Consider the following 18,966-nt stretch of genomic DNA (forward strand, 5'->3'; position numbering starts at 1 on the left):
GTGACAAAAAAATTTCTGTCTCTTCTTCCACAGAGTTCTCAGAGCCTTGAGGGGAGGGATTTGATGCAGATATCCCCTTTAGAACTGAGTGCTCTGAGGTTTCTCACTCTCTGCATAATGTCTGGCTATGGTCTCTGTTTCTGTTCCCATCTGCTGCAGGAGGAAGCTTCTCTGATGATGGCTGATCAAGGCATGGATCTATGAGTATAGCTGAATGGTGTTAAGAGTCATTTTATTGCTACTTCCCTTTAACATAGCAGTAATATGTGGTTTTCCTCTAGGTACTTGTACTATCTAGTCTCAGGTTCTTGGTCACCCAAGCAGATTTGGGTATGGGTTCTATCTTCCAGTGAAAGCTGTAACTCACATCAGTTATTGGTTGGTTACTCACTTAAGTTTTGTCCACAGTTGCACCAGTGTATCTAGCAGGGAGGTCACAATTATATATCAAAGGGTTTGTGGTTTTTTACCCTTCTATTTTAGTAGTATCTAGAGTATGTTTCAGTACCCTAGGGTTGACGGTTCTGGGTAGGTACCAGTTTGACTTCTCCGTGTTCAATGAACTTCTAGGTGTCTTCAGCAATAGGACCTTACCATAAGTTTATGGAACGCAAATAATAGCTTTGGCAGTTTCCTGGGTTGTTTGAGTATGTCCATGGACCACTTTGACTGAAAACTTGAATAGATATAATGCATTACCACTGTTGGAAATTCATTTGTTGACAAGAAACAGTCAGTCAGGACTCTACCTCCCCCAATATTTGATGCTTTCATTTAGAGCACCTTCATATATGTCTATATTTTAGGAAGCCTCTTAGACATTTTGTGCCTGGATTTCTTTAAACTTAAAGTTTTCTTTGAATGAGGTATTCATTTTTTTTCTATCCTGTCTGTAAATATCTGTTAGGTCTTTTAGGGTTATGGCATCAGTTAACTCCAGCATGTCTCTGTTTAGTTTTTGTCTGGCAACCTTTTCTTTGGTGAGACTGGGGAATTGAATTCATCCATTATTACAGTGTGAGGGTCAATATATGATTTATCCTGTGGTAGTGTTTCTTTTATGAACTTGGGTACCCTTGTGTTTGGTGCATAGATGTTAAAAATTCCATTATCCTCTTAGTGGATCTTTCCTTTGATGAGTATGCAGTACCCTCTCCTATCGATTTTGATTAGTGTTGGCTTGAAGTCTATTTTGTCACATATTAAAACAGCTACATCGCCTTGTTTACTAGGTCCATTTGCTTGGAATATCTTTTTCCATCCTTTTATCCTTGATGTTAAGATGTGTTTCTTGGATGCAGCAGGAAGATGGATTCTGTTATTGAATCCTTTCTGAGTCTTTTTCTTTTTATTAAGGGATTGAGACCAATGAGCAGTTTTTGTTGACTCCTGTTATTTTGTTGCTGTGGTGTTGTACCCCTCCATTTTTTTGCTGGTTTTATATTATTCATTCCTTGAGTTTTCATGGGTATGGTTAGCCTCTTTGGTTTGAAATTTTCCTTCTAGTGCCTTCTGTAAAGACGAATTTGTAGATAAGTACTGTTTAAATTTGGTTTTATCATGTAATGTCTCTCTTTATATATTTGATTGGAAGTTTTGCTGATTATAGTAGTCTAGGTAGGCATCTGTGACATCTTAGAGTTTGCAGAACATCTTGTCCATGTTCTTCTGACTTTTGAGTCACTATTGAGAAGTCAGGTGTTATTCTAATATGTCTGCCTTTATTTATTATTTGGTCTTTTTCTCTTGAAGCTTTTAATATTCTTTCTTTATTCTTTATGTTTAGCATTTTGATTATTATATACCAAAAGGATTTTATTTTGTGGTCCAGTATATTTCCTGTTCTGTATGTTTCTTTAGGTTAGGGAAATTTTGTTCTATGATTTTGTTGAAAATATATTTTGTGCCTTTGATCTGGGTTCTTTCTCTTTCCTCTGTTCCTATTGTTCACAGATTTGGTCTTTTCATGGTATCTCAGATTTCTTAGACATTTTGTGCCTGGATTTCTTTAAACTTAAAGTTTTCTTTGAATGAGGTATTCATTTTTTTTCTATCCTGTTTTCAGTGTCTGAGATTCTGTCTTCCCTCTCTTATATTCTGTTGATGGGATTTACCTCTGACGTTTCTGCTTGAGTTCCTTAATTTTTAATTTCTAGTTTTCCCTCAGTTTGGGTTTTCTTTATTGATTCTGTTTCCACTTGTAGGTCTTGAATTGTTGTTTTATTTTTGTCATTTCATTCTACTGTTTGTGTTTTCATAGATTTCTTTAATGAATGTTTTTCATTTCTTCTTTTAGGACCTCTAATATATTCATAAAGGCTATTTTGAAGTCCTTATCTTATGTTTCAGCAGTATGGCATTCCTCAGGCCTGCTGTATTGGGGTTGCTGTGCTTTGGTTCTGACATATTGTCCTGGCTGTTACTGTGTTTTTATTTGCCATCCATGCATCTGGGTTTGGGTCAATTGTAATTCTAGGTCTTGTCTTTGTTGGGTTGGTATTTTGTTCCTTGGTTTCTATTGCCCTTTCTGGTTCTTAGGAGAATGTGTCTGCTGTGGATTGCCTGGTGGGAATGCTTTTGAGACTACTAAATGTGAGCACTATGATCTAGTTTTTGGGAGCTTAGCAATGAAGATAGGCTAGAAGGGGGGCTTCCAGGGTCTACTTGTGGGGGAAAACAGGGTGTGTCACCAAGATCTGCTTAGTTGCCTGGGAATAGCGACAGAGGGAAGAGAGGCCCCATCAGGAACTCTGCTACAATGCGGAGCATGAGACTGGAATTGGATTTGGGGGAGGGGAGGGTGAGTAAAGGTCTGAAGCTTGCCTGTCTGCTTCTCTGGTTGCTGTGGCCACAGTGGTTGGAGGAGGGTCTGGGGGCTTCCCAGGGAAATGTTGAGTGAATTGGAGGCTGAGACTAAGCTATGGGGTAGTGAAAGGCTGTAGGAGGAAATCTAAGTGATTTGCTGGCGATCGGGGCAGAAATATGGCTATTTTGATTATATTCACCTCCTTCCTCCATCTCCCTGAGACCTACCCCCTTCCCTGCTTACACAGCTTTGCATATTTTTATTTATCTGTTTATCCCCATCCACTTCAATTTGAGCTGCCTATTTCTTCTGGAATATGTGGCAATCCCTTGGAGCATAGTTGTCCTACCAAGGGTCACATCCTTAAAGAAAGGAACTCTCCCTCTCCTAGCAGCTAACAGTTATCAATAATTACTCAGCTACTGGGGTGGGGCTTCCTGCCCATTTCCCCTTCTGTGCTGGGATTTTTGTGTGGTTTGAATTTACTCAGGTCTTATACATGCTGTCACATGTACCTATTGTACATGCTGTCACAGCCAGCGTAAGCGTTAGGTTGGGATTGGTCAAGACAATGAGTAAATGAAGAATAAACACATTATCTTTTAGTAAGAACAGTGATTGGTGAGGGACAGTCTCTCCAAGGGAACAGGGACCATACATGCTCTTGTGAAGCAGGGTGTTTGGAGTTTATGGGCAGAGGGAGTTCTTGGGTTTACGATTTTATCTATAGTTTTGTCCTCTTTCAATCTCCAAGCTGTAATTACTAGCAGCGGTTGGTGTGGCCTTGTCAGGAGGATGGTTGTTCCTCGTGGGGGATGGTGACGGAGATTTCGTAGTTTAGGTGACCACACCATCCTATGTGCTTACTTGTCAGAACTTTCCTGATCCTGGAGGCCCACAGGTAATATCAGCGTCTCCTTAGTTTAGGAGGCTACATTGTTTCATTTTTCTTTAGCAGTAGCTTCCTGGTTGCTGACAGCCTTCACATGTCCAGTGTTGCTTAGCCCACCATAGGCTTTAATGAGTTTATCTCTACACTTGACTGTTGTGTCTGGGAAACATTGTTTCAGTGCCATCTCTACCACCTCTAGCTCTTAGTCTTTCCCTCCTGTTCTGAAATAATCCTGAGCCTTTAAGGAGAGTGGTGTGAAATTACTTTCTTACTGCTAGGAAATTATGCACAATGTGCTGTGTAGTCATGCTGTAATTGTATAATGTTGTATAATGCAGTGCTGTTGAAAGAGGGTATCTTAGGGTGTCTGTTGCTGTGAAGAGACACCATGACCACAGCAACTCTTCCAAGGAAAACATTTAATTAGGGCTGGCTTACAGTTCAGAGGTGTGGTCCAGTGTTGTCATGGCAGGGAGCGTGGTGGCACACCGGCAGACCTGGCACAGGGAAAGTAACTGAGAGTTCTGCATCCAGATCTGAAGGCAGCTGGAAGACAGAGTGATACTGGGCCTGGATTGGGCATCTGAAACTTCGGAGACCGCCTCTGGTGGCACACCTACTCCTACTCCAACAGGCCATACCTCCTAATAGTGCCCCTGCCTATGAGCCTATGGGGGCCATTTTTCATTCAAACCACCACAAAGGGCTAGTAGCTTACTAACATATGACAGAATTTGTGACTAAATCTAGCATCCTTGACTATGTTTTAGTTGTTGTGTCTTTTGGATGCTACCATGTCTGATGTGTTTTTTTTTTCTTTTTTCAACTGCCAATGCATTTTTTTTCTGGTTGACTCTTCATAAGCAAGCTTTATTTGTTTTACTTTTTTTTTATATGCCCAAAGTTTAGTTTGACCAATTTTCATTAATGTTTACTTTTTAAGACTTGTCTTCCCCAGGAAATTGTGCCAGAATGCTAAGTACTGCCTTTGAGGATATTTGTGGTACCCAAGAGGACTTATGTAATTGTTCCCTGTGCTTTAGTAAAATTAGAAACAAAATACAAACTGGATTTGGTCATGTAGATCCTGGGAAGAAGATCCTTGAGTTGCTGGTGCTCAGTGGAGTCAACTGTAGCATTGTGTGCTGTGCTGCCATTGTGCTGGCAGCGATAGAGGCCATGTTGATATTGGAAAGCTCTTTGGTGCTATGGAGAGGTACAAACCATGTGTTATTTTGTATCCTTGGCCCCATGCCTGGCTGTCAGTGCTATTACCCTCTCCAGTCAGCTGATCCCTAGGCGCTTTGCCTTTACTGTTTAAAAGCATTCATTGACAGATGTCGGAGATTGTTTTTTTCTTTTTCTCTCAAGAGAAAATAAGAGCAGGGCATATTTCCTTTGAGCTGTTAATCAAAAAAGCAAGGCCAAAGTGTCCATGGCAGGAGGTGGCAGCATCCTGCTAGCTGTGGTGATTTCTAGGCTGCCTTGCTGCCTGTCTTTGAACTTCACTTTGATGTTTACGCTCATAAGCTTTAAATATCCCTTCAAGTTTCCAAACTCTAGAAGAAGTTACAATCACATTCATTTGAAAAGCAGTGTGCAGTGCAAGGATCGCTTCTATTTTGGAATTTCGGATTGTATTTCACTAGAACTTGGGACTCACTCGGAAGCTGTTCCTTGGTGCTGCTCTAGTGTTTCACTGGAGTGCAGCTCAAGATTGGTTTCAAAAGCGAAGAAAAACATGAATTGGTGACAAACCAACTTTTATCGAGTCTGACTGCTTCACAACACGTTTTTCTTAGCTGTTGATCACACAGTCAATGCATGCAATTTATTAGTTTAGTTTTTGTTTTTGTTTTTTTTAAAGTAGTAGTTGCTTGGGTTTTATTCATAGCCCTTTAGTTTAGTTTAGTTTTAGTTTTTCTTGCTGCATTACATCAAGCTTCTGCTGTTTGCACCAATGATGAGTGACATCCTGGGTCCCCATCTTGCCAATTCTGTGGGGCAGCTTAGGCCCTGTGGCTTTAGAGTCTTCATGGAGGTGCTTTCATGGTGATAGTTAGTGATGGCAGATCCCACATGGGCTTAATGTGGAATCAAATAAACATTTTTACTATTAAAACTTCAAAGTCAAGTCTTAGCAAACTGTGTCACAGGAACCCATCTTAGATGTTAAAGTTGGTAAATACATTTAAGGATGAGGATGTTTCACTGATGTTGAAAGAGGAGTTTGTAGCCTTGTGTGAATAGTTTCCAAGCCAAGCTGGCCTGAGCCCAAGCCACATGTTTCACATGAACCTTAAGCTTTGACCCTTCCAGTGCTGTGCCTCGTGTCTCCGGCCTGTTCTTTGAAGCCCAGTATCCTTAATCAAAATATACATATATTTATTAACTTGCTTTCTTTAGCTTATTTCTCCTTGTACCCACACGCTTCCAAGATCTGATAGGTGGAATTTTTAACGTGGATGTTTTTTGTTTGATTATTAAATTGGTTTGCCCTGTCCCTACTTTTGTGCAAAACAGGCTGATAATGACTGTGGCAAATACTTCGCAAATGATCTGTCTTATGCATATCTCACGGGAAAGAAAATAATAATTTCTTTCCTGTTAAGAATTCAGCCTAGAAACCTGGCTTTCCATGCTCTAAGAACCTTATTAGAAGCTGTGAGGATATACCTAGATGCTCTTCAAAAACATTGCTCCGACTAATAGTATAGAAAGGTGTCTGTTTGACATCTGGTGTGACATGTTTATTAACAAGCAGATCTTTGAACAAATGACAAATACTGCCCTGCAGTTTCAGTTGTTTGTTTTATTGTTATCAAACTTTGGGGTTCACAACTGTTAGCCTGGCCCAAAGATAGAGGACACCAAGATAGACAACCTATATGGGACCCATCCGCTCCTGAAAATGGAAACTATGGATGTTCTGGACTTGTCAGAAGTCTGCTGACCCTGTCCATATCCCAGCAGAATAGCTTGACCACAGCCTCTTGCATCCTAACAGCCAGATCCTCCCTGCCCCTTGTAAATGCTGGTTCCCCCACAGTGCCTGCAGCACTTCCTTTTTCCTTAATGCTTTCTTGACCAACTAAAACTTCCCTATAAAATCCAAACTCTCCTTTTTGGCAGAGCTGCTCTCCCCTTTTCCTGAGTGCCTCTTGGGGTCAGGTTCTCTCCTTAAGAACAACCAGTGCCCAATATCAGGTCTGGTTACCTGTCCTCAGTAAACCAATTAAAAGGGCCAAATTAAAATGGAGCGCAGAGTGGCAAAATCACTGGTTCTTTGTTGCACCCTGGCCTACAATGTTAACTTTCTTTTTTTAAATAAATTATTTAAATGTATTTTATGCTCATTGGTGTGAAGGTGTCAGATCCCCTGGAACTGGAGTTACAGACAGTTGTGAGCTGCCATGTGTGTGTTGGAAATTGAACCAGGGTCCTTTGGAAGATCAGTCAGTGCTCTTAACCACTGAGCCATCTCTCCATGCTCCATTATCTTTCTTTTTAACCCAGGCCTAGACTCCATGTAATGTAGATCACATTGACCTTGAACTTGCAGAGACCCTCCCACTGCAGTCTCCTGAAAATTGGGATTGCTGGTGGGAGCCATCGTATTCAGCTCTTTATGCTGTTTAGATTTTAAAAAATGTTTCTGTTTCCAGTGCTCTACACAAGAGTTCTTCTTGATTGTCAAAAGCCTGAGTCACCTGAAGTCAGAGCTTCAAGCATTAATACCTGCTGTTAGTTCCCACATACAGTCAGACTTACTGCGAACACTCCTCTTAGAAACCCCTGCACTCCTCAGTCCAGTGGAACATTACTTAAAGATTCTGAATGAACAGGCTGCCAAGTAAGTGCGGACTCCCACTTTCTCTCATCAGTGACCGTCAGCAGTGTATTTGCCATTTGGTGTGGGAAGTAGCTTGAGTACACGCGTGATTGGAAACATTTATAGTTGTCTAAATGCAGGCAGTTTACAGTCTAGGACAGACAAAGTACTTCCCAGCAACAGATGCCAGAGGATAAAGTTCTCCTAAAGCCAGATAGTAGCAGTTTGTTAACTCCAAAGCAGGTGTCAGATGACCCTTGTCCCCATTTTCTAGATACCCAAGGGTGATGGTTTTTGCATTTAGAATCTGTAGGTGTCCTTTTAAGGGTGTAATTTTATGGTGTATCTCACAGGCAGCTGGGGTTTACCTTTGTTGTTATTTTCTGAGTAGGTAAATGACATGACAGTTTTATTTCTTGGTTTTACCATACAAATTGTGAATAAAATAAAAATGACTTTGTCAGTTCTTGGGTGCTAAGTAATGTCTCCATAAATATTCAGTGGCAGAGCTGGAATTAGAACCACATTTTCCTGAGTTCAGTCTGTCCGTATCTCATCATGCTACAAAATTGATAACTGGTCTAATTAATATGTTTCAATATATATATATATATATATATATATATATATATATATATATGCATTTGTCATATTTCAGAGTTGGCGATAAAACTGAATTATTCAAAGACCTCTCTGACTTCCCTTTAATAAAAAAAAGGAAAGATGAAATTCAAGAAGTTACTCAGAATATCCAAATGCATTTACAAGAATTACGAAAAATATTAAACCGTCCTTCTCTACAATATGTGACTGTATCAGGACAAGAGGTAATGTCAAACATCTTCATTTTATATCAGTTTGCATGAGTAGACAAGCTATTTCACAATGTAAGTAAAATCTGTGAATAGGTTATTATTATCAGTAGTGTAGAAAAACTACCGAACTAGACCCGTCCATAGGCAAAAAGAAAGATTTATTGGTATTCAAACTGACAAGGTCAGAGAAGAGCAAAATGGCAGAAAATCAAGCAGATTTTATCTGACAATCAGTGGGGTGGGTCTGAGGTGATACGCTATCAAGGTTGGTCCAGGACCGAGTGCCCTTGCTGGGAGTGAATGATGTTTAGGAGAGGTTAAGGGCGGGGGTGGGGAGGTCCTGGACCATCAAGAAAGATCTTAGTAGGGTCCAGGGCAGAGAGGCTAGCTTTGGACTCCTGCCTTACAGAAGAAAATGGTGCCAGTAGACCACATATACAGGTTATGTTGTGCCCAAATTCTGAACCCCCAAATCACCAGGAGACTCGTTCTGATGCAAAAGTAAGGAGTCTTTAATTTCAACAAGTTGACTGTATTAACTCAGTTTCTCGTCCATCCGACATGGCGGTTGGATCGAGAAGGACCTGGAGGGACCAAGGGCTGGGGATTTTATTGGGAGCAGAGCAAGGGGAGTGTCTAGAGTCCAAACAGTCTGAGGAGTGGGCACTTCCAAGCTTGGACAACCTGTCCTGAGTTGATTGGTAACTGGTTGCTATGGCCTATAGGCTCTCCCAGGGCAGTTGCTATGCTCTGTATGTCACTGTTACAGTGAAGCACATCCAGAGCCCACCAGCTGGCTTATGATTGGTTCCTTGCCACAGGGAGGTAACTGGCTTCCTAGTAACTAGGAGGTCGGGCAAGGTCATGAAGCTCAGCACATGTGACTGAGTCTGAGACCTACATCTTGCTGGGTCTTTTCTGCAGCTTGTCCTGGCTGCCAAAATAGGAGGCTGAGTAAGGGTCTGGTCTCTTCAGTTGAATCACAGTGACTAACTGACAGCACTTCCTCCCAAAGTATCATTTAAAGAGTAGAAATGCACATTTAATGTAGTCATGCATAAATTACATTGCTGTTTAGAATGTGGTTTAGGATGTATACTTGTCTTTTTTTAATGATGTATTTATTTTTATTTCATGTACATTAGTTTGCCTGTATAAGGGTGTTGGATCCCTTGGAACTAGAGTTACAGACAGTTATGAGCTCCCATGTGGGTTCTGGGAATTGAACCTGGGTCCTCTGGAAAAGCATCTAGTGCTCTTAACTGCTGAGTCATCTCTCTAGCCCAAGGATAAATATTTGTCTTTAAAGTTGGTATTAATATCTGAATGAGAACCATTCAGAAAGAGAGAAATGCTTTAAAATGTAGTTGTAGCTTTCAGTCTTGTTCTGCATCTTGAGACTCACTCCTACTGCCTTACTATGAAGATTCTAATTATAGGAATTTCAGAAATTTTACTTTGTTAAGATATCAACTTAATAAACTTAGGAATAATTTCTACAGGATGAACATTCCATTTAAGATTTAAAAAATAGATTTTTTTTTTCTTGTGGGGAAAAAGCTCTGTTACAGGGAGCCCACCAAAACAGCCTGGCTACAACATTTTCAAATCATATGTCTTAATATTTGCATTGCTTTGTGTATTTTAGTGAAAGATTGCCAATTATCAAATTATAGCTATTTGAAATATGAAATTATAATGAACACTAGTGGGCTTGTTAGAATGCTGCAGACCATGTGCATTTAATAGCTTTAAGCACTGACTTAAGTTAGCCCATCCACCTTCTGGCTAAAGTAAAGTTCTGAGCATGTTGTGCTCAGCAGACACTTCACAAAGCCTGTTTCACTCAGAGCTCTGCAGAGATGTTTTGGGTATTTAAACAGACATGGAATATTTGATTATACCTCTTGTTTCCCCTGTGTGCTTATGACTTTGGTGATTTACTTCTAACCTAATGCCATTATTGTTCATGGTGAAATGCAAGTGATCCCAATTGTTCTAATACAATTTCTAATAATATGCAGTGGAAGAGTAGCTTTCAGGGTTAGGTGGGAGAGCAAGTGCCAGTTTGACCAGTTACATGTCACATGACTCCTTTGTTGTAAGACTATTGGGAGGAACTTAAATGCATGAACATGCCTTTTCATCATGCTAGTGTTATTCATAAGATAGGGAGAAAAATTCTTTTAGTATAAATATATACCTTCCTGTTTCTATATATTTCTATATACATGACCTTTGTGATTAAAAAAAAAACTTGTTGACTTAGACCACACAGAATATGAATCATGTTACTAAGAATGGACAGATAAATGTGCCAGACTGTCAAGCTAGTGTTTTGACAGCATTCTTTTTCACCTCTGTTCCTGGGTTTTACATATTCATTAGCATACCAAACCTCATTATATGCTGCCTCCTTAAGCACTGGTTTGCAAGAAAGTCATGGAAGAAGAAAGTTATGTAACTTTACAAAGCTTATGACTGTGGTGGTCATGTTTTATGACAGCAATGAACTGTCTCTTAACCTTAACCAATATGGATATGAGATGATATTTAGATTTGAGGCAGCATTAATAGTATTATTATTCTTAAAGGAAAAGGGGAAAATACTGGGAATAATATTTAGGACAAATTTGTTCATTCACAGCACATAGCTCATCCAAATAGACATTTTGTATGTGTTAAGTCCTGTCTTAGTTAGGGTTTTTATTGCTGTGAAGAGACACCATGACCATGACAACTCTCATAAAGTAAAATATTTCATTGGGGTGGCTCCCTTACAGTTAGGATGTTCAGTCCATTATGATCATGACAGGGAGCACGGTGCTGGAGCTGAGAGTGCTACATCTTGCAGGCAGCAGGAAGTCAACTGACTGTCACACTGAGGGAAGCTTGAGCAGAAGAGTCCTCAAAGCCCCACCCCCACAGAGGCACAGTAACAAGGCCATACCTCCTAATAGTGCCACTCACTTTGGGGGCCATTTTGTTTCAAACCACCACAGATCCAAAGGGAAAATCCCCAAGCATCCCAAAAAGGACAGGCCTACTGACTTGGTCCACAATTACAGTCTTGGCTCAGCTCCACTGGACTGTAGTATTTTTGGTAGAGAGATAAAAGTTCTCTCTTATCATTCCACAGGAACCTGTGAAATATGTTTCTGTCTTCCAAGAAGAGCCACTTTAGTTATTGACATGTGCTGGTGCATGCCATGGGACCCCACCCTCCAACCCTACCCTACCCTAAACACCCAGGCTGGTCCAGTTCTTAGGATCTCCACCCCCCAACCCTGCAGCTACCAGTTTTTTCTTTATGGCAGTTGGGAGCCAAGAAATAGCAAAGTCATACTTCATAACAAGCCTCACACAAGAGAGTTACTGGGAGGGAAAATCCAGGAGTGTTGCTCTCTTCTCAGGAGAGAAGCAGCAGGAAACTGGGCAGAACTTGGGATTCATATGGAGCTTCTTGGGGGAGGAAGTAGGAGATTTCCAGGGTGTCCTAGGATTGGAAGGATTATGTGGCTTAATCTTGGGGCAAGTTCAGGGATTGGTGGGATTTTGTTTTCTTGTAGGGTGGGGACCCTGACCACTCTCCTACCTCAGGCCTGAGTATGGCCATTTCAGCCAAAACATGGCCATTGGGGAAAGTCTGGGGGCGAGGCCTGGCTCCTGGGTCTCCTCAGGTCGGGGCCTGGTCACTTGCAGGCCATGAGGGTTTACATACCTTGTATACTTTGTGTATATACTTCCACAAAGGTTACAAAGGGAGGATCTGACCATGGCAGGGCCGCTAGAGTTGGGGTGAATAGCCAGCACCCACCCTTGCCTGCCAGTGGTGATATGATAGAAATCTAGCAGTTGGGAGGTGGAGGCAGGAGGATCAAAGTTCAGTGTTAATCCTTGGCTGCTCTAAGGTTTGAGACCAGCATGGATTCATCTTGTACTGGCTGGTTTTGTGTGTCAAATTGACACAAACTAGAGTCATCAGAGAGGAAGGAGATTCAGTTGAGGAAACGCCTCCATGAAATCCAGTGGTAAGGCCTATTCTCAATTGGTGATCAGTGGGGCCCAGCCCATGGTGGGTGGTGCTATCCCTGGGCTGCTGTTCCTGGGTTCTATAAGAAACCAGGCTGAACAAGCCACAAGCCAGTAAGCATCACCCTTACATGGCCCCATGGCCTCTGCAGCAGCTCCTGCCTCTGGGATCTTGCTCTGTTTGAGTTCCTGTCCTGACTTCCTTCAGTGATTTGATGAACAGCAATGCTGAGGTGTCAGCCAAATAAAGCCTTTCCTCCCCAGCTTGTTTTTTGGTCATGGTGTTTTATCCCAGCAATAGAATCCCTAAATAAGACACATCTATCTAAAAAACAAAATAAAGCAAACAAAGGGCAAAAAGAAGATTTTTAGCAAACCTGGCAATGAGGCCAGCTTAGGCTGGTATAATATAGTTTGAATGACAATATCTGACATTTAGCCCAGACAGAAGGAGGTCCTCAGAGAGTAATATGAGAAAGTACTAGAATGACTGAAGGCAGAGTTCTTGTGTTAACTTCTGGGAGGTGGGGTTGGGAACTGCAGAGCAGGAATTACTGTGAGAACTTGCAAGCTTTCTCCAGCATCACTATTTTTTCCATTGTTTTTTTCTTTAGCAGCAAAACTCATAAACAAAGGGCCTGCCTGCTCATTCTTAGGATGTTTGGAAAAGGGAGGAACCGGAAAGAAAATTTCCCTTCCAAGGCTAGTGCAGTGGAGCACAGTATAAAACTATGCTGCTGAACCTAGACTAGGAACTGAGGACAGGGGTGTGACCACAGTGCTTAGACACTATGCTGCTGAACTAGACTAGGAACTGAGCACAGGCATGTGACCACAGTGCTTAGACACTATACTGCTGAGCCTATAGTAGAAACTGAGGACAGGCGTGTGACCACAGTGCTTAGACACTATACTGCTGAGCCTATAGTAGAAACTGAGGACAGGCGTGTGACCACAGTGCTTAGACACTATACTGCTGAGCTAGACTAGGAACTGAGCACAGGCGTGTGACCACGGTGCTTAGACACTATACTGCTGAACTAGACTAGGAACTGAGCACAGGCGTGTGACCACAGTGCTTAGACACTATGCTGCTGAACTAGACTAGGAACTGAGCACAGGCGTGTGACCACGGTGCTTAGACACTATGCTGCTGAACTAGACTAGGAACTGAGCACAGGCGTGTGACCATGGTGCTTAGCCAGCAGGAGGTCCAGGTGTGCTTCTCTGAGTCTTGCTGTACCTCACATTCCCCATGGCTGTGATGATGGATGGGTGCGGGTCCCCAGAGTGGACCTTGTACACGGTGATTCTCATGGTACACCTTGTTTTATGGGCTTTTCAAAATGTTCACCGCCCTTCACCAACTCCCACGAGTCAGGATCTTTTCTTCCTGTACCCTTGAAATTTGACATTTGCCTTTGGCATAACTCTCTCAGAATTATTTCATAAAATGCCAGTGGGCCTTTACAGAGCATTTGTGAACTGAAGAATTATTTAGTATAGTTAGTAACTTTATTTTTCCATCAATAATAAATTTAAGTCTGGCTTATTTCCAGTTAATTTTTATAACTGCAGGACCATTTTTAGACTATTAATTCTCAATTATGGAATGAGTATGGGAGATTTGAAACTGTATTAATCAATTTCTATATATGAAGATACCATTAGTTTCAAAATTTTGCTTGGCATGGAAATTAATAAATATTATCCCTTAATGTAAAAACTATAGTATATCTTTTAGTGTAAAACTAAATCCAAAGACATGACAAATACAAAGTTACATGCATATCATAAAACAGACAAATGATAAACTTCATGAAACTATCACAGAATAATTAATTAATCCAAGGGGTTCTAGATCTTACTGTATACACTATAGGTTTTTGAAAGTGTATCTAAACAAACCACAGATTGTGTGTGTGTGTGAGTGAGAGAGAGAGAGAGAGAGAGAGGGAAAGGGAGAGGGAGAGAGAGAGATTTGAGCACGCTGAAAGGACACACCTGAATAGTGCTACAACTGAGGTGTGCAGATGTTGACTTCCTATACTTCTGGCTCATGTTATTGTGCCCAAATTCTGAACCCTAAAATCACCAAGAGACCCATTCCAATGCAAAAGCAAAGAGTCTTTAATAATTTAACAAATTAACTGCATTAACTCAGGCCCTCCATCCATTCCACATGACGGGTGGAGTGAGAAGGACCCGAAGGAGCCACAAAGCAGAGAATTTATTGGGTAGAACGTGGGGAGTGTCTAGGGTTATGCAACAGTCTCAGGACTGGTGCACTTCCAGGCTTGGATGACCTGTCCTGAGTTGGTTGGTCAGCAGGTTGCTATGGCCTATAGGCAGTCCCAGAGCGGTTGCTATGCTCTGCATGCCACTGTTACCTTAAAACTTGTCCAGAGTCTGCCAGCTAACTTCTGATTGGTTCCTTGACCCATGGAGGCTATCTTACTTCCTAGTGACTAGGATGTCAGGCAAGGTCAGGAAGCCAGAAATTCAGCATCTTGTGCTGAGTCAGGGGCCTACATCTTGCTGGGTCTTTTCTGCAGCCTGTCACGGCTGCCAAAGCAGGGGCTGGTGAGGGCCCTGTCCTTTCAATGCCAGAGAAGTTTGCTTAGAGAGGGAGCACAGTTGTCTATATGAAGGTCATCTTACTGTAAGGCTCAGGGAGTATTGCAGAAGAGGGAGTGGAAAGACCATGAGTGCTGTATGGAAAGAACAGAAGGCTGTATTCTGGGCCAGCATCCAGCTGTGGGTGGAGGTATGGCTCATAAGACCCCATCCCTCCTCACGGAATGATTGGCAGGTGATGGCTTCTTGCAGGAGGGATAGCCATTGGTGTGTCTCATACAGCAAGCCCATTCTGCACTGAAGGGTGGTTCCAAACATGTAGCAGGGAGGAGACAACCGGCTCCCTGAGGCTCACTGGCCAGTCAGTCTAGCTGAAATGAAGAATGTCAGGTTTAGTGAGAGACACAGTCTCAGAGAAGTAGGTCAGAGAGTGTAACAGGGCAGAACACCCACTGGCGGTGGTGGCGCACACTTTTAATCCCAGCACTCGGGAGGCAGAGGCAGGAGGATCTCTGTGAGTTCAAGACCAGCCTGGTCTACAATACAAGTTCTAGGACAGCATCCAGATCCACAGAGGAACCCTCTCTCGAAAAACCCAAAAAAAAAAAAAAAAATACAGAACACCCAACCAGCATCCTCCTCTGGCCTTCACAGTTGTACAAATGGGTGCATGCTCACGAGTGCATACACACCCACACACCCCTACCCACCCATACACCCACATAATTTTATCAAACTTAATCTTACCGAGTAGCAGAATTCTAAAGATACATGGTTAGCAATGAATGAAAGAGGTTATTAGAAAACACCCAAACACTCCCAAGAATAATACTGGATTTATTTAGAACATTCAGAATATTGTTTTTTAAACTGTCTGTCACACACAATTTCTAAGAAGCCTTGTGATATACCGTGGGTGGCTGCCCATTTAAATATCTCACTATTCATTTGCATTTATTTTAGTTTATGATTGAAATAAAGAACTCAGCTGTATCTTGCATCCCAGCTGATTGGGTGAAGGTTGGAAGGTAAGCATTTTTTTCTTTTTACTCTTAGTATGAATTATACATGTGTACCTGTGATGCTAGTCCAGTGCCAGTCAGGTTCTTAATGCAAGAGTGCTTTTCCTCCTTTGATTTTTCTCATGAACTTTGAACCAAAGAGATGATTGTTTTTAGCTGTTTTTGTCATTCATTTAAAATATTTTGGGGAACACATGTTAATACACTTCCCCTTTGTCAGTTACTCCTTTACCCTGTGGCTGTGAGTATACAGTTGGGAAACCTTCAGCTGGAAGGCGGGTGTGGTGGTTTGAGCTTTTTGACGAATGCTGTACCTGACGTGACTTTTAAAGCTGAAATCTCATTTTCTATATCCCCAAGCTTCGTGCTTCTTCATTCTCGGTGTTTCCCTCAGCACATGGTTGTAAGAGCTACTTCCTTTGGTAGCCTATACCATGAACTGATGAATATGAATGAGAGCAATACTAGAGAACCACGTTTTGCCCGTGTGTGCTTTTGATGATAATGTGTTGCTTCTCTCTCACTGCCCTCCCTACTTCTGTGAGTGGGGCTGAAAATATTGACATTTGCCCGAGATAACGTTAGGAAGACTTCTGACTGGTGGAGCTATGAAGGGATTCTTATGTTGAAGATGAGGGAAATTTTGACATGGTGACATAATGGCTAATGGTTTCTTATGTTAATCAAATAATGTAACTATTATCCATTGCCATGGCAACAGCTACTTTAAGCACAAACATAGGTTGCTTGGATTCAAATACCTGTCTTTCCCTTATGCCACTGGAACTGTAAATGTGAGTAGTGTTGACTTGGAAGATGTTTCCCATCCTTGGAACATCCTTCCCTGTATTGATCTTTGTCCTATAGTGCAGCTAGTGAATGGAAATGTGCTTTATAAAAAGACAGGATGAATACCCATATTATTCTGTAGAATAGTAACTGAGGTGTCTGGCTAAACAATTCTAGAAGAAAAAGCTGCAGTAAAATGTTTGCCTAGAACTCTAGAACATGTAATTGAGGAACAACAAGCAAGGCAAAAAGCAAAACAACAACAACAACAACAAACTATGCCGTAATAGAATTCTGATGTATAAATAAGGCATCTCGGTGAGGGCTTATTCCTGTTTAATCTATTGTTTCACTGCCAGAGCCTTGATTTAAGAATAGATTACAGTATCATCAGTTAGACTTTCAATATCCAACAGCTAAGGTAAAGATTACTATGGCAGTGTGATGTAGGACTTGGGGAGCACACACTAGCAGACATGGTCTTGAAGAGCTCTTCTAAACTGCTTTTCTGTTTGTTAGCTGTCAACAGAAGTAGCATCCACTCCTTGGATCCCCATTAAGGGTACTCTGCCAAGTACTGTGTGAGCTCAGCATGCAGCTGTGCCTGTGAGGAAGGTACTCTTACAGACCTTACTGTAATGGAGCCCACACCAGGTCTGTTCCATTTGGACAAGGCATCAGTGCTGGTGCGTGGCCTGGTCAAGGCCTGGCCTAGCATCTGTGACTGAGGATACTAGCTCCCACATGCTGTCTACCCCTTCTTGATGGAGAGGATGACTAACATGCAAGCCTAGGGGAGCTTGTGGGAGGTCTTCCCATCCAAGGCCACTGGGCCTGAAGAACTGTCTTTTTTAACATTCTGAACTCATGTGCTGACTTCTTTGGGATGCACTATATTTTTCTTTTTGTACTTAATTATAAAATGTCAAGAGTAATATGACCTCCACCAGTGTGTGTCCACCTTTGTTTCTCGCATCTTTTCTTTTACTGCGTTCACCTAAGCCAATGAAGTAAGTTTCAACTCTGACTGTGTCATACAGTTGTAATTGTAAGAACATTTTAAAAGCTTCCTGAGCAGAGTCCTGTTGTTTAGAGTCAAGCTCGGGACCATAATTAAAGAATGCTCTCTGTGCGCACCTGTTTATGTTCAAGGCTCATCGGTGAATAATAACTCTTTAATTTTCTGAAATGATGGCAGCACCAATTCTTATAACCTTGATTTCCTATTTGTTGTTTTTTTTTTCTTCCTCTTGTAGCACAAAAGCTGTGAGCCGCTTTCACCCTCCGTTTATTGTAGAAAACTACAGACGTCTGAATCAGCTCCGGGAGCAGCTAGTCCTTGACTGCAATGCTGAATGGCTTCATTTTCTGGAGTAAGTCCACAGTGAACAATACACTCTCAATCTGTGTTCTCAGAAATAGACCGGAAATTCTTTCCCATCCAAAAACAGTAGAGATTGTTGCTCTGATCTGCTAGAAGATAGTGGGGAATTGTGTTCTTGGATTTTATTTTCAGTCCATTAGGGCATAAGCTCATTGCAGTCTGATGGGAGAGACCATATACGTTACTGTTATGGTATTAGTATTTTATGGCTTAATGATGCTTGGTAGAGCCTTGGAATTTACCCTTCTCACATTGTCTTTCTGCACTGGATAAGTAAGGATTAGTTGTTTTGATTTTATTACTTCACCCATTTTTTTTCCTGAATTTTTAATATTTTGTGTATTTTCCTCTAGGTTTTCATTTTTTTAAAAATTGGAATGATCATTTATGTACCCTCATCTAAATGTAGCAAATAGTAAATTTTTGCTTCATTTAGTTTCTGTCTCTAGTATGCGTATATATACATGTATATGAAAATGCATATACCTACGTATTTTTGTTCCAGAATTATTTGGAAGTTTTTCATAATATTTCATCCCTGAGTGCTTATGCATGCATCTTCTGAAGATAATGAAACCCTTACAAGGAATTTTAACATAATTCTTACATCTAGGAAAATTTAACTTTAATTTAGAATATATTTGATGCATGTATGTGGTACACGTACGTACGTACATACATACATGGCACAATTAATCTTTCCAAAAATAAATGTATTTGAGTTTCCCCAGTGCTCCTGTCCAATTTTAAAGGAAAGATCTAATTAACTTTTACACATTGCATTTGGTCATGCCTCTTTACTCAGTTGTAATCTAGA

At 41.3% G+C, this 18,966-nt stretch overlaps 1 protein-coding gene across 1 annotated transcript in view; it reads left to right on the forward strand.

The window, feature by feature from the left end:
- The window catches only part of Msh3 (mutS homolog 3), a 152,281-nt gene that overhangs the window by 88,688 nt on the left and 44,627 nt on the right, over positions 1 to 18,966 (forward strand). The window contains exons 14-17 of the mRNA XM_040728890.1: positions 7,364 to 7,551; positions 8,189 to 8,357; positions 15,918 to 15,982; positions 18,022 to 18,138. Of these exons, the coding sequence (XP_040584824.1) occupies positions 7,364 to 7,551; positions 8,189 to 8,357; positions 15,918 to 15,982; positions 18,022 to 18,138 (539 nt within the window). The remainder of the gene's footprint in view (positions 1 to 7,363; positions 7,552 to 8,188; positions 8,358 to 15,917; positions 15,983 to 18,021; positions 18,139 to 18,966) is intronic.

The sequence above is a fragment of the Mesocricetus auratus genome, unplaced genomic scaffold (assembly GCF_017639785.1).
Source record: "Mesocricetus auratus isolate SY011 unplaced genomic scaffold, BCM_Maur_2.0 Super-Scaffold_100020, whole genome shotgun sequence".
Classification (NCBI taxonomy): Eukaryota; Metazoa; Chordata; class Mammalia; order Rodentia; family Cricetidae; genus Mesocricetus; species Mesocricetus auratus.